This window comes from Pelodiscus sinensis, chromosome 9 (assembly GCF_052426305.1).
Source record: "Pelodiscus sinensis isolate ZL-2025 chromosome 9, ASM5242630v1, whole genome shotgun sequence".
Classification (NCBI taxonomy): domain Eukaryota; kingdom Metazoa; phylum Chordata; order Testudines; family Trionychidae; genus Pelodiscus; species Pelodiscus sinensis.
The window spans coordinates 20,438,653-20,454,682 of record NC_143060.1 but is presented as its reverse complement, the minus strand read 5'-3'; the positions used below and the strand labels follow the sequence as shown (position 1 = coordinate 20,454,682).

The window sequence follows — 16,030 nt, the reverse complement described above, 5'->3', positions numbered from 1 at the left end:
TCTAGGTATGTTTACTGGGGGTTTACATCTGTTTATTGTTTTAATAAGGTTTTTTTCAGTAATGCTTTTACATTAAGAATAAGTGTGCTTCCTAAGAAAGTGCTGTGTGAGATAACATGTAACTTCTGGCAATGCACTGTTCCTAGTCCTCGGAGAGAAAGCAAGACAGATAATTGATCTCTCTTAAAACTGGTCTTACAACTCCTGATCAGAGGAGAATGAGACAAGGGTACCTGCCCAGAGGCAAGTTATCACTGGAGGCCTGATTGGAACTCCTGGTGTGAACCACAGAGAGGGAAACACAGGTGAAGTTCTATGATAAAAGGCATTGGCTTGACAGTACTGGTGACGGAAGGTGACAGAGCCACTGAATGGCAAGCTCTAGACACTTGTCAACCACTGCACTCTGTGTAAAGTGGAAGAGAGAGTCTTCTGTGGCTGGCAGAGGCAGTTCAATCACCAGGACCAGTTCTTGGCCTCCTTAATGAGTTGCTAAGTAGTACCGAGCTGTAAAACATGGTGGAGAATTCATGATGTGAGAGCAGGAACCGAACCCCATCAAACTCATCTTATGGAAGGGATCAGGAGCGGACTGGCAATCAAAACAGGCCTGGGAACAGCCCTCCCCATGACGTCACCCTTGCATGCCCCTCAAAACTCGCTCCCTTTCCCTGCATCACGTCCGGCACGCAGCACAAGAGTCGGGTCAGGCTCCGTGCGCTGCATAAAGCATGGATGCAGAGCCACTCGGAGCGCGGGGCAATGGAGGCCCATCATGGGTAGATATGACAGCCCACCGGGAAATTCCCAGTATCTCACCGGTCCAGTTCGCCCCTGGAGGGGATTACCAAATTTCCATCAGACAGAAACATTTAGCCTTAGATTCAAACAGGTGACCTACAGGTGAGCAGTTCTGTATCTCTTTTGCGCTGTCCTAATGGCAGCTAGTTCCCCAACAGATACCATTTTAAGTCCGGGTCATTTTAATGCGTTTACACATTCTCTCTATATATGCATAATACATGTAGATACATGCGCATGAGAGAGAGAAAATAAATACATTAAAATTGCCCTCTTAGATTTATACTTATTGGGGAATTGGCTATATTGAGGACAATGCTAATGGTGGGGAGAGCAGGCCAACAGGACAGAAACAGGGCAGCTGCCATGGGGCACAGTAAATCAGAAGGGCCTGGGGCTCCCAGCCACCACCACTACTGTAACAGCAGTGCCAGCCGGAGCCTCAAAACCACTTAAATTGCTACTGAAGCCCCACTTGGTGTACTCCAGGCGGCTTTGAGGGCCGTCCATGCAAAGCTAACTCCAGCCGAGCCCCTTCGACTCATAAGCCACCGTCCCCCTACCTTGCTCAGAGGCCCAGCGAGTTTGTCAGCTCCACTGGTGGGGAGAGAGAAGCAGTCAGGCTCGGCTGCTGGTATTAGAGTGGAGTGATACCAAGCATGTAACATTATATAAAAATTGCAGCAAGCTACATGAAGTGCTAGGTTTCATACTTTCATTGTACCTTTCTATAAAAATGAAAAATCACCTAATGCGTAAAGATCCCAAGCTGTAACAAACGAGGCAATTACTGCTGTGATTCTCATTGCCATAATTACAAACTGATGCATTTCTTGTGAGACTAGGAACTGTAATTTAATTAATAAAGGATTATTGTGGCAAAGGGAGTAGAGGGGACAGAAACACCAGCACATGGAATATTACGAAACCCCAGTAGTGAGTGCTGTAAAAATGCTACAAATACATGTGTTTTTTTAAATCAATTGACCGTACTCTCTTCTCACTTCCACTACTATAATGTATGAGTAATTCCAAGAAATACAAGTCGCTCCAGTGTAAAGCCAGTCTATGTGAAACGAGGATAAGGCTGTGTGCTCTGTTCTGAAAACACACACACACACACACACACACACACACACACACACACACACGAATGAATAAACCTTGACTTAAACCGACAACAACTTACATCGTCTGCTGTAACCGTCATGACACTTCTGCTTTTCTTCATTATAGAGATGAAAAATGCACTTGTTTGTGCCAACCACTCTTGTTCAATCCAATTTTTCCCCAGTCAACCTACAAGAAAAAGTGGGAAGCCTTTGTATTCTTGAGTTAATAAGCTAGATTGCTGATTGGTAACAGTTAGCAGGCTTACAGCTAACAGTGTTTTCACAAAATGCTCTTCAGAAGTCCAAGCATAAGGATGCTAAGTGCAAAATTACATAAAAGCATAAGACTCCATTTGTAAAATAATAATTTAATTAGCAATGAGATCATTTTAAAAAAAATCAGTGTTCTCGCAGTTTGGGAACATAAGTTTTGTAACTACTTTAGTAATAGGACCAAATTGACCTTGCAGTTCATATTTAGTTTAACAAGTCATTACTCAGAAGTTTACTCAGGTTTGAGTAAACTGGCCCCAATTAAAAAAATAAAACAGTAAGAAGACAGCTCTGTATTCATGTTTTAATTCATATAGCAACTCTCACAAATATAAAGTCTCTATTCAATATTATATATGCATGCATCACTTCAATACTGCAACCCCCTCTAAGGTAAAAGTATTCAGAAAAAAATGAAAAATAACTAACCTTATGAAACTGCAGAAGAAGACAGGACATAATACTTTACTCACCTAGGAATTTGGCCAGAGTGACCAGCAATGTTCTCTCTAATCTCTTCCATCCATGTATGGAATACATTTTTATGTGCACCCAGACATGTGCAAACATGCACCACCAGTAAAAACACAAAACCTAACTGCAGGCCCTCTACTATTCTACTGGGCAGCATTTGAATTTTTCCTGAGTGGACAAACATGTGCACAGCTTCCAGGGAACACTAGTACCAGATATTAAAATCCCTACTCTTTCTTATCAGGAACTGAGTGCTCAGGATAGCTCTGAAAAAGAAAGTCCTTGGTGTTTTTCACAGAACAGTACAGCTATGGAGGAAGCTTCCGCACACTGTCAATATGTCTCTACCCTGGCTTGGAAAGGCTAACTCTGGGGGGAGAGGAGAGCTGAAGGACAATCACTAACTGAGGTCACTGCTGAGACAACCAGAAAAGGGACCAAGCAGTTCAAGTTGTGGTTGTGTTTTTTTATGGTGGAGACTGCTATTGGTTAAATTCCTCTAGAGAGCTAACATCCCTCAAGATGATGAAAGCTTTTAACTACTACCCATTTTTCTCACCTTTAATTTACTGATCCTTAGACTCTCATCTTATACTGAAGTTGTGGGGAGTTCAGACATGTGAAATGAAGCCATAACTGTGGGCCAGGGTCCACAAAAATCACAAACACATAAATTAGGATTAAACCACTGAGAATTACCGTATTTTAGCTAATATAACACGCGGGTTATATTCATTCTTTCAAACCCTGCAGTTTCTCCCCATGGGGTATACTCGGGTACGGGGTACATTTGGGTGCGGGGTACATTCGCTAAAAGACGGTAGGCATTTCTAACATGCTCAGTTGGGACAGCCTCCCCAGGCTATTTCAAAATGCAAAGTACTATTACTTCACAATTCAAAGGCAGATACAAAAATTCCGACAGTGTAACAACTGTGCTCAGATTAAATGCCATTCAGATTCCACCACCTCCACCACACTATTTACAGAAATAATACATAGGAAAAAATCCAAGTTGTTTAAGGGAAATTGTTTCAGGTTAGCAAACAAGAAGTGTTTCATCATAGAGATCTAGAGAGATATTCTATCATGCTACACTGACTGAATGTTCATGCAGCTGCTACTCATGGTATGAGAAACGCAGATATCCTTTTTCTCCTTACAGCAGATCACCCTGCAAAGAACATTAACATGTGGTGCCAGCAATGTAGCTGGGTCTGATACCAGTCCCAGCTGTTACACAAGCACTTCACGCTTCCAGTTGCTTTAATTCCCATAAGGGCTCATAAATCTCTCTAACACACACACACGCTTTCATCATCAGCCAAAGCTTTCAAAGTCCTCAGATCCGTGCCAGACATCCTCATCCATAAGAGCACCAGCACTATCACACATAGTTGAATATTCTTTGCTGCAGCAGCACAGGGGAAGAGCAAAACAAACTGTTTAAAAAGACACTCAGAGCTGAGGGCAGAGGTATTGTACAGACAGAGAGCGAGACCCATCCTGTGGCAGAAGACCAAAAGATACATGTTGAGCAAAGCAAATGAGGCTGAGGTAAGGGTTAGAGCTGCAGAAGGACCACTGACCCAATGGCACAAATTGGAGCATTCTGCTGATTGCAGCACACATGAGGGGCAATGAGATGGGCAGCGTTTAAGAGAACAGCCTGGAGATGAAAGGCTCATATCCCATTAACAACCTAAAAACATCCTGTGATGCCACTACAAATAGTGAGTCAAATGCATTGATGAGGGTATAAATTACATCCTCTTATGCCAAAACAAGCTGTTTGCAACACAAGGGTAATTCATCTCCATGGAGGGCAGATAGTCTTTCTGTTACTGTCATATGGGAGTTCTGCTGCGAACATGGCTTTAATTTCCACTTACGCCCCATACAAATTGTTCTGGTAACAGTCTACAAAACCACTAAATCAACACACCCTCCACCTGCACTACACTTGCATTCTTTCTTACCAGCATTCTCTGGCTTTGGCCCTGTATCCATTCTTTATGCCCATCCTTGCAATTTATGTAGTGGCATCACAACCTAAACCCGGATACCTATGACCTTGCCTAGGGCTACACAAAATCTGTCTAAGTACACAGTTAGGGAATTTTCTCCAATGATTTTTATATAGAAGAATACAATAAGGAAGGACAATTTTATTCTGATACATGCATCTTCAAGTAGTGCCAAGTGGAACACTGAACATTTCTGTCCAAGTTAATTGCATCTACAAATAGATTTAATGGGTATTTTAGTGAAATGAGCTACAGGCTTCTCAGCCTGAATGAAAGTCTTCATGGGGGAAGGGGATGAGGCAGGGGAAGGGGAGGAGGCAGCAGCAAGGGAGTGACATCTCCATGGATTATCCATCTAGGATCCTTTTTGGCCCCCCCATGATTCTGGAGAGTAAGAGATCAGGGCTTCTATTCTGCAGAAAAATATTAGTGTCTCTACCTATAGATTCTATTTCCCACATATTTGGATTGAAAGTGATATAAAAAATAAATTTTTGCACTACAGAGAACCCTGAATTCTATTACAAGCCGTGTTACATTCATAAAAAAGCTCAAGCTATTCATACACCTTATCCAACTGTCCTGTACATCACTAAGAGAAAGTAAATCAATTGCTGAACCATCTGCTCACGACCTCTCTCTGTCTTTACCATGGAAATTAAATTGCAGTAAAGCCCACATATCACAGCACATTGTGATTTAAAAGAAAGGCCAGTATAAGTGATTACCACATCCCATTTTAAAGCACATTGTGCCCCATAGCTAAAAGCCACACCGTGTAGCTAACACCTCAGGGTGACAAAGGCAAGATACGTCATATAAAGCTCTCAATCACACATTCATTTCCAGCTAGCAGCAGGCATTATAGTCAAAAAAGAAGACTCTCTCCTGTCTCATCTGCAGGGCTAGTGATATAATGCCGTGCTGATAAAATGAGAAGTGATTGAAATGTCAGCAAAAGGAGAAATGAAACAGTTGATAATGAAAGGAAGGTGTGGGTGAAAAAGAACCTCTAACAAACTGTGCAATTGATGGAATCACTCCTAAGTAAAGCCAAACAGGTCACATTTTTATTTGAATTTCTTCATAAAACAATATGATGATTAACACGCTTGCTAACAAATAATCAAATCACAAAAGCAAAAGAGAGAGGAAAAAAGAGAGAAGAGCTAACCCTTTCTCCCAGCCCACTGAAATACTTAAACCAAAACACACAACCTTTATTTAAATAGGCAAACCCTTTATACAAGTGGAGAATCAGACAGCCATCACTGCAACATCATGAAAAAAAATCTCTGTAGCTGAAATGTAAGCAGGTAATATCTTAAAAGACTTGGACTTTTCAGCTTAGAAAAGAGGAGACTTAGGGTACGTCTAGACTACATGCCTCTGGCGACAGAGGCATGTAGATTAGGGTACCGGACATAGTAAAATGAAGCGGCGATTTAAATAATCGCCGCTTCATTTAAATTTACATGGCTGCCGCGCTGAGCCAACAAACAGCTGATCAGCTGTTTGTCGGCTCAGCGCGATAGTCTGGACGCTCCCCTGCCGACATCAAAGGTATTTGTCGACCACCCAGGTATGCCTCATCCCAGCTGTTTGTCGGCTCAGCGCGGCAGCCATGTAAATTTAAATGAAGCGGCGATTATTTAAATCACCGCTTCATTTTACTATGTCCGGTACCCTAATCTACATGCCTCTGTCGCCAGAGGCATGTAGTCTAGACGTACCCTAAGGGAGGATATGATAGAGGTCTATAAAATCATGACTGGTACAGAAAAAGTGACTAAGGAAGAGTTATTTACCTATTCCCACAATATAAGAACTAGAGGTTGTGGTTACAGGAATAAAGGGGGTCTCAGCGCTGGATCTGGTCTAAAGGGAGCTGAAGGCAGGATCCAGGCATAAGAGCCTGCCTTCATAATTCTCCGCAGAAACCCAGCTTGAAAGCAAGACGAACCTCAGCTGCATGGGGGGGCCCCCTGTGTAACAGGAAAAAGGGCAATACAAGGATTGCCTCAGGAGTAGCGTCCTCTCGTAAATTAAGCCACAAAGTTCTCTAATTTGGGGCCTTATTGTAAGTTAGGCCATTCAGTTACCCAATCTGCTGCCAGTAAAATACGGCTTCAAAATGCACCATGTAAGGAATCAATAGGTAGGGTCTGGGCAAAAGTAGCTTCTCCATATTAGTAAACAAAGAGGTCGGGTCCAGGAAGGGATAATCCTCACTATACTAGGAAACAAAAGGATGATTCGGAAAGAAAGGGATAGGGCAGGTACCAAGAGAAGGGTAGAGATAAAAGATGCTATAACCATAACTTAGGGCTCACTTGGATGGTCGTGAGGCGGAGGGGAACGAGCGGTCTGGATGCTGTAACCAAATAAATTGCCTCTTACCACTCTGCAGGGCTTCATCCATCATTCGGCCCTGCAACAGGGGGTCACCAAATGAAATTAACAGGCAACAGGTTTAAAACAAACAAAAGGAAGCTTTTCTTCACTCAGCGCACAGTCAACCTGTGGAACTCCTTGCCAGAGGATGCAGTGAAGGCTAGAACTTTAACAGGGCTCAAAAATGAGCTAGATAGCTTCATGGAGTTTAGGTCCATCAATGGCTATTAGCCAGATGGGTAGGAATGGTATTCCTAGCCTCTGTTTCTCTGGAGATGGGTGACACGGGAGGGGTCAAGTGAGGATTATCTGTTGTGATCCCTTCCTCTGGGGCATCTAGTATTGGCCACTGTTGCCAGACAGGTTACTGGGCTAGACTGACCTTTGGTCTGACACAGTATAGCTGTTTTTATGTTCTTATGTTCTAAACACAAATGCTGACTTTTTTAAAATAATATTTTGTGAGGATTTTTATTCTCTCGTGTGTAGTTATTTCTGAAGGACCTTAGCCATCTCGTTCTTTGCACAATTATTAAACTAGTGGCTAATTCAATTTTCAGAATTTGAGTTGCAATCCATCTTGCTGTGTCAATTGTATATATTTTTAAAACAATACTTATATATAAAAGGTTTTTTTTTTTTAAATGAAGATTGAAAGTTCCAGACCTCACTAAATACAAAGCAATAAGACAAAGGCTGTGGAGAGGTTCTGTATCATAGAAGCACAGGCCTGGAAGGTAGCACAGCTGATCATCTAGACAAGACAAGACTGAAAAATGAGATCATTCCTCACAAGTGCTTGCCTAACGTCATCTTAAAAGCTCTAACGAGAGATTCCACAAGCTCCCTCAATAATTGTGTTGGGGTCACTGGACATGATCCTAGGTAACTCGGGGGAGTGGACGATCACAAGGATCGATGAAGCCTCCCCGCTCTAGGCCCAAGCACCCTAAAAGCCCTTCCCCCCCCCAGACATAACTTTTCTCTAGCTCATTAACAGCTGGGAACAGCAAGACCTTGAAGTTGCCTAGTTACTATCAGCAGTAGTATAGAAGAAGAATTCAGATGTGTTTCTGTAGAGGGGGAGGAGGAGGAACAAGTCCCAGTGTGGGAAACTTGCTACAGTTCACTATCTTCCTTCAAGTAAACAACCTGGGTATATAAGGAGGGAAAACTGCTTACGTTGGTGTGTTTGATTTGAGATGTCTGGTCTCCTCGCACCTATTTGAACATTCAAATAAACGTTTTTTGCTTCTCCACACCGTTGTGTTTATTGGAGCGCGCACACCGGGCAACGAACCCAGCTGTTGCCCCCCCTCGGGCACTGTGTGCCGGCAACAATTGCCACAGTACTTAAGTACCCTGACAGTTAGGAAGTTTTTCCTAACGTTCAACCTAAACTTCCCTTGGTGCAATTTAAGCCCATTACTTACTTTCCTAACCTTAGAGGTTAAAAGGAACAATTTTTCTACTCATTATAGCAATTTTTGTGTGCTCGAAAACTTACATCTATTTCCACCCACCCCCAAATCTTATCTTTTCCAAAGTAAACAAACCCATCTCTCTCTCAGAGGTCATTTTTTAATGTTCTTCTCTGGACTTTCTGCAATTTCTCTGCATCTTTCCTGAAATGTAGCACCCAGAACTAGACATAGTACTTCAGGTGAGGGCTGATCGGAGCAGAGTAGAGTGGAGGAATTACTTCTCGTGTCTTGCTTACAAAATTCTTCCTGATAAATCTTAGAATAATGTTTTCTTCTTTTGCAACTGTGTTATACCATTGCCTCACATTTAGCTTGTGATCCACTATAACCCCCAAACCCTTTTCAATAGTACTCCTTTCTAGGCAGTCATTTCCCATGTTATATGTGTGCAACTGATAGTTGGCAAATGCTTTGAAGGACAAGATTAAAATTCAAAATGATCTGGACAAACTGGAGAAATGGTGTGAAGTAAATAGGATGAAATTCAATAAGGGTAAATACAAAGTATTCCACTTAGGAAGGAACTATCTCAACATGGAATTGTCCACAAACTTCATAAGCATGATCTCTGTGCCATTATCTAAATCATTAATGAAGATATGGAACAGAAGCAGACCCAGGACCGACACCTACATGACTCCACTCAATATTGTCTTCCAACTGGATTGAGAACCAATCTGGAAACAACTTTCCAACAAGTTATGTACCCACCTTGTAGGACCTCCATGTAGGCCCAAGATCTCTGAGGAAACATGAGCCACCACCTCCACTCCCCCGTTATACCCAAAGCTGCATCCTTGGGGCAACGGTACCAAAGGAGGAAGAGGATGGAGCTTGGAGAATGGGAATAGATACCCCCACACCTTGGCCCACAGGAACTTCTAGGCCAGACTTCAGAATTGCTTTGGCCTGGGATGACCCGCGGTCTGGGAATTTGAGATCCCTGATCTAGGCTATCTTTGGGTATGTCTACACTACAAAGTTAGTTCGAACTAACTTTCATAGGCGCTACACTAGCGCTCTGTTAGTTCGAATTTAATTCGAACTAACGGAGCGCTTAGTTCGAACTAGGTAATCCTCATTCCACGAGGATTAAGCCTAGTTCGAACTAGCTAGTTCGAATTAAGGGGTGTGTAGCCCCTTAATTCGAACTAGTGGGAGGCTAGCCCTCCCCAGGTTTCCCAGGTGGCCACTCTGGCCAACACCAGGGAAACTCGTCTGCCCCCCTCCTGGCCCCGGAGCCCTTAAAGGGGCATGGGCTGGCTACGGTGCCCGTGCCAGGTGCAAGCCTGCCAGCACCCAGCCAGCAGACCCTGCACCTGGCATGGATCGAGCCACCCACCCGATGCCCCCCAGCTCTCCCCCTCTTCCCGGGACCAGGCTGGCGGCTCCCGGGAGCTTGCCCGGGACCGCAAGAGGTGGGCACCCGCCTGGGCTAGTGTGGACATCGTGGACCTTGTCCACGACCTCCGCACTAGGCACAGGAAAGTGGCCGGCTAGGGCAGGAGAGCTGCCAGCCTGGCCACCCAGGAGCTGGTGTGCATGAAAATCAAGGTGGTCCACTGAGACCCCCGACCATGAGCCCTGAGCTTACAATGGCCGTCCTGGGTCAGACCAAAGGTCCATCTAGCCCAGTAGCCTGTCTGTAGACAGCAGCCAACCCTAGGGACCCTGGAGGGGATGGACCGAAGACAGTGACCAAGCCATTTGTCTCGTGCCATCCCTCTCCAGCCTTCCACAAGCCTTGGGCAGGGACACCACTCCTACCCCCTGGCTAATACCACTCCATGGACCCAACCTCCATCACTGTATCTCACTTCCCTTTAAACTCTGTTCTAGTTCTAGCCTTCACAGCCTCCTGCAGCAAGGAGTTCCACAGATTGACTCTTTGCTTTGTGAAGAACAACTTTCTGTTACTAGTTTGAAGCCTGCTACCCATTCCTTTCCTTTCGTGTCCTCTAGTCCTTCTTTATGGGAACTAATGAAGAACTTTTCTGTATGCACCCTCTCCACCCAACTCCTGCTTTTAGAGACCTCTATCCTGTCCCCTTCCGTCTCCTCTTTTCTAAGCTGAAAAGTCCCAGTCTCTTTAGCCTCTCTTCATATGGGACCTGTTCCCAACCCCTGATCATTGTAGTTGCCCTCCCCTCTCCCAGCCTCTCTCTTCCCCTCTCCCACCTCCTTTTCCCAGTCTCCCCCAGTTTTGTTAAATAAGGACAGATTCCATTTTTGAACACAATTGTCCTTTATTTTGTACGTCAAGAAGAGGGGCTAGGGAAGGGTAAGTGGAAGGAGGTGAGGGAGGAATGGGGTACGCGCCCCCGATGGGGAGGAGTGGGCTGGCTCTGCGGGCTTCTGGGGGTGGAAGCGCTCCTGCAGCCCCCCCAATTGCCCTCTCTCCCCAGATGGTAGCCTGCGGCAAGTGCAGCCGGTCTGATGGCCGAGTGTTGTGATGTGCCCAGTGTGGGTACTCCGGGCAATCCAAGCCAGGACTGCTTTGCAAGTGGGGCACCCCTGAGAACTGTCTGTCCGGGGTGGGGGTCAGGACCTTTTAAGCACAGTCCTCAGCTAGCCTGAGACAGAATCTCCACGCTCTAAGTCCTCCTCTGATGCCCTGCCGGCACTCCTTCCGGCCATCCTTAACCCCGGTTCAGGGTCCACTTAATGTGGACGCGCTAGTTCGAATTAGCAAAACGCTAATTCGATCTAGTTATTAGTTCTAGATGCGTTAGTTCGAATTAGCACTGTAGTGTAGACATACCCTTTCCTAGTTTGTTTATGAAAATATTATGCAAGATGGTATCCAAAGCATTACTGAAGTCAAGATCACATCTACTGTCTTCCCCTATCCCAAAGGCTTGTAATCCTGGTAAAGAAATCTATTAGTCTGGTTTGACATGGTTTGTTCTGGAAAAATCCTTGCTCGTCGTTACTTATCACATTATCTTCTAGGTGTTTGCAAATAGATTGTTGATGATTTGCTCCATTATCCTTCTGGGTACTAAAGTTAAGATGGCTGGTCTATAAATCTGAGTTGTCCCGATTCCACCAGAAGGATAAACTGGGGAATTAAGGGCAGAAATAACTAACATTTGAACTGGGAAAATTCAAGCAAACATAACAAGAAAAAAATAATCAGAAACCAAGATATTCAATTATTGGGAGATAAACTTATAGTTATACTCAGAGAGAACTAAAGTGACATCTAATAAAAAATTAAAAGTGACTTTGGAGTGTAATATAGGAGCAAAGATGATAAATCCCATTATGGTTGCCTGTATCAAGACCCACAAAGGCAATGAGTCTCTCTCAAAGACGGACTACACTATCATTTTAATTTACATTACTGAGAGAGGTGAAAAAAACTCCCCAGAGAGACATAACTTACAGCAACATAAAGCGGTTTCTACACCATAGAATCATAGAATTCTAAGACCGGAAGGGACCTCGAGAGGTCATCGAGTCCAGTCCCCTACCTTCATGGCAGGACCAAATACGGTCTAGACCATCCCTGATAGACATTTATCTAACCTACTCTTAAATTATCTCCAGAGATGGGGTTTCCACAACCTCCCTGGGCAATTTATTCCAGTTTTTGACTACCCTGATAGTTAGGAACTTTTCCCTAATGTCCAACCTAAACCTCCCTTGCTGCAGTTTAAGCCCATTGCTTCTTGTTCGATCCTCAGAGGCCAAGATGTACAAGTTTTCTTCTTCCTCCTTATAACACCCTATTAGATACCTGAAAACTGCTATCATGTCCCCCCTCAGTCTTCTATTTTCTAAACTAAACAAACCTAATTCTTTCAGCCTTCCTTCATAGGTCATGTTCTCTAGACCTTTAATCATTCTTGTTGCTCTTCTCTGGAGCCTCTCCAATTTCTCCACATCTTTCTTGAAATGCGATGTCCAGAACTGAACACAATGCTCCAACTGAGGCCTAACCAGTGCAGACTACAGCAGAAGAATGACTTCTTGTGTCTTGCTCACAACACACCTATTAATGCATCACAGAATCAGGTTTGCTTTTTTTGTAACAGCATCACACTTTTGACTCATATTCAGCTTGTGGTCCACTATAATCCCTAGATCCCCTTCTGCCATACTCCTTCCTAGACAGTCTCTTCCCATTCTGTATACAGGCAGTCCCCGGGTTACGCGGATCCGACTTATGTCGGATCCGTACTTACGAACGGGGCTTTTCTCGCCCCGGAGGACGCGGGCGGCGGGACCACCCAGACACGCTGCGGTCCCGCCACCCGCATCCTCCAGGGCGAGAAAAGCTGCTCCGCATCTCTCTGGTCTGCTGGGGGGGTCAAGAGGCGCCACGGTCCCACTGCCCGGGTCCTCCGAGGCTTTGCTCCGCGTCTCCCTGGTCTGCTGGGGGGGGGGGGGGAGGGAAAGGGGCATGCAGCTAGTGCGCCCCGCCCCCCAGCAGACCAGGCTTTTCTCCCAGACGCCTGGGGCAGAGCAGCTGGGGCGCTGCCGGTTGGTCCCCGGGGACCTACCCGGCAGCGCCCCAGCTGCTCTGTCCCAGGCATCCAGATTCAGCTGCTGTTGAAACTGATCAGCGGCTGAAATCTGGACGCCAGTTCCGACTTATGTACAAATTCAACTTAAGAACAAACCTACAGTCTCATCTTGTACGTAACCCGGGGACTGCCTGTATATGAAACTAACTGTTCCTTCCTAAGTGGAGCACTTTGCATTTGTCTTTATTAAACTTCATCCTGTTTACCTCAGACCATTTCTCCAATTTGTCCAGATCATTTTGTCTGGATTAGTTGCAACCCCTCCCAGCTTGGTATCATCTGCAAACTTAATAAGTGTACTTTCTATGCCAATATCTAAATCATTGATGAACATATTGAACAGAGCCGGTCCCAAAAATAGAGCTGGTCCCAAAAACAGAGCCGGTCCCATGCTACAGAAGTGGGAGATTCTCTCCTGATGACATAGCTCCCACCTCTCATTGAAGTGGAGTAACTAACTTGATGATAGTGCATCTTCAGCAGATACATACTGTAGTACCAGGGCATCAATGCAGCTACACCGATTTAGCGCGGTAGCGAAGACAAACCGTATGTATGAATCCTGTACAACTACACCTGTATGTTCAGTTCTGGGAAGATCATTATCATAAAGTTCTAGATTTAGAGCAGCTGATGAGACTGCAGAAAACAACAAATATTAAAGGCAGAGAAGAACTGAATTATTAGGAAATATTAAAATAGCAATGGGTATAACTGGATTTGCTAAAAGATAACTACATTGTAGACACATTAAGAGTCTGAAAATGTATACTGATCAACATGAAAAAATAAGAACTATCTATTGTGATAAATGGAGCATAAGAAGTAAAAGCAGGACTTTTTTTTTTTTTAAAGGAACCATTAGGATAAATACCGGGGGAGAGGGAAGATTCTTTACAAGATCTGTAGGCCCAAGATAGGGTTTCCTTCGGCAACTCTGATTCCTATAAGCCTTTAAAATTAGAGTGGATGAAGCTAAAAAACATACTGTGGAGTCCTACTCCACCAGCAGATTACTTTAGTGATCCTCTAAAAGTACAGTTAAATCTAAACCAGATTTCCTTGCTAATTTTTTACCAACTTTTAAACACGAAGTATACTCTGTGTGTGTGTGTGTGTGTGTGTATTATATATATATACACACATATACACACACACACACATATACACACACTTTGTGCTTAAGTTTGATTGGATTTTATTTTAGATGAATACATTAAAATCTGGGTACAAATCTGAATCATGTTCCAGTGCTTTTACGCTAATTATCAGAACACCTGGACCTTATAAAGGCTTTACTTAATCTCTGACAACTTAATCACACCTTATATTAATTTTTATTCGGATGAAATTCAACAGGAAACAAAAAAAATTATGACCTGAACTAGTTTGCTAATTAAACTTGAATGCTGTCCTGTTGGTTAGTGAATCATTTAGCTCCCTATTTTCTGAAGAAAGGAATATATACTGGTGGACAATGCTGCCCACATTAACAGGTTCTAGCAGGCTAAACTAAAGACAACCGTATTATCTCAAAGCAGGGGCAGATGACCATTTTGCGGGGCCCAGGGCAGCACAATTTCGTGGGGCCCCCCTTTGCCACGGCGCATGCACGGGGCTTCTTGAAGTGCGGGGCACAGGGCCGCCCCACTCGCCCTGCCCTATATCTGCCCCTGTCTCAAAGATTTTCTAAACTGCTAACTGGTATAAATGCACGCTGTTAGATTTCTCACACAGAGAGGGGTGTGTGCGTGTGCGTTTCTTTTCATGTTCTAATCCTTTTGTCCTGTTAAGAAAGCCGTTTGGACCACAATTCACTGCTGTGCTCCTCAAGAGAAGAGCTGCAGGTATCAAGGTTCAGTCAGGTCTGCTGAGCGATCCTAACTTGTATACAGAGGGACTTGAAGTCCGAGAATGGAGGGATTCCATTCCCAAAGAGATGAAGGATTGAATCCTAAATCTTGGAGAGAATGCACTCAGAGGGAGATCACAGATGGGTGAGAGATCACAGGTGAGTGACTATCTCCGAGAAGCTACTTCTGGAAATCCAGGAGATTTTAGTAGAGTTAGCAACTTTGGCTGGACTAATTCGTAGAAGTTTCATCTCATGACATTATCTTTAATTAAGGATTCATCTTTAATTCCATGAAACTCCAGGACAATGCTGGAAGGTTTGGGAACCCTACATTTTAGCCTGTTAGCAGTCCAGTGGCACAGCAGAGCTAAGTCTGGTTCCATGTCTTCCCTGGCTGCTCTCAGAAAAGCCGGTACCTCCCTATGCTTCCCTCACGTAGAGTCCAGATTCTGTAGCTCCCATTGGCCGGGAACCATGTCCAATGGGAGCAGTGGGGGCAGCATATGTGAGTAGGGGCAGCATGTGTACTCACTTGGCTCCCCACTCCTAAGAGGCACGGGGACATGCCAGCCACCTTCAGGAGTAGCATAGAGCCAGGGCAGGCAGGAAGCCTAGCTTAGCCCTTCTGGACTACTGATCAAGAGTCAACCAACGCAAATACCCCAGGACAGAGCCCAGACCCTCATCCCCTCCCGCATAGCAACTCCTGCCCCACCCCTGGATACCTCCTGGATCCAGCACCCCACATCTCCTCTTGCCCTCCACCCCCACATACACACAGGCCCAGCCCACATCCCAACCGCTTGCCCCATTCTGGTGAAAGGGAGGGTGTGGAGAGCAAATGGAGGAGAAGTGGAATGAAGTAGGGTGGGGCCTCAGAGAAGGGACAGAAAAGGGGCAGGGCAAGGTTGATTGGGTTTGTGTGATAAGACAGTTGGCAACTCTAGTGAGAGGTGTAGTTAGCCCTGAACTGCGACAGCATATTTTACAGATCACTTGGAACCATGAAACAGATGGTGCTATTCCCAAACTTTGGGGAAGTTTGGAGCTGTACCCTGAACTTGCGACTCATGCCCCT

At 44.7% G+C, this 16,030-nt stretch overlaps 1 protein-coding gene across 1 annotated transcript in view; it reads right to left on the bottom strand.

The window, feature by feature from the left end:
- PDE4B (phosphodiesterase 4B) overlaps positions 1-16,030 on the bottom strand; it is a 413,469-nt gene that overhangs the window by 361,493 nt on the left and 35,946 nt on the right. The window contains exon 2 of the mRNA XM_075936176.2: positions 1,991-2,100. Within this exon, the coding sequence (XP_075792291.1) occupies positions 1,991-2,032 (42 nt within the window). The 5' untranslated portion in view covers positions 2,033-2,100. The remainder of the gene's footprint in view (positions 1-1,990; positions 2,101-16,030) is intronic.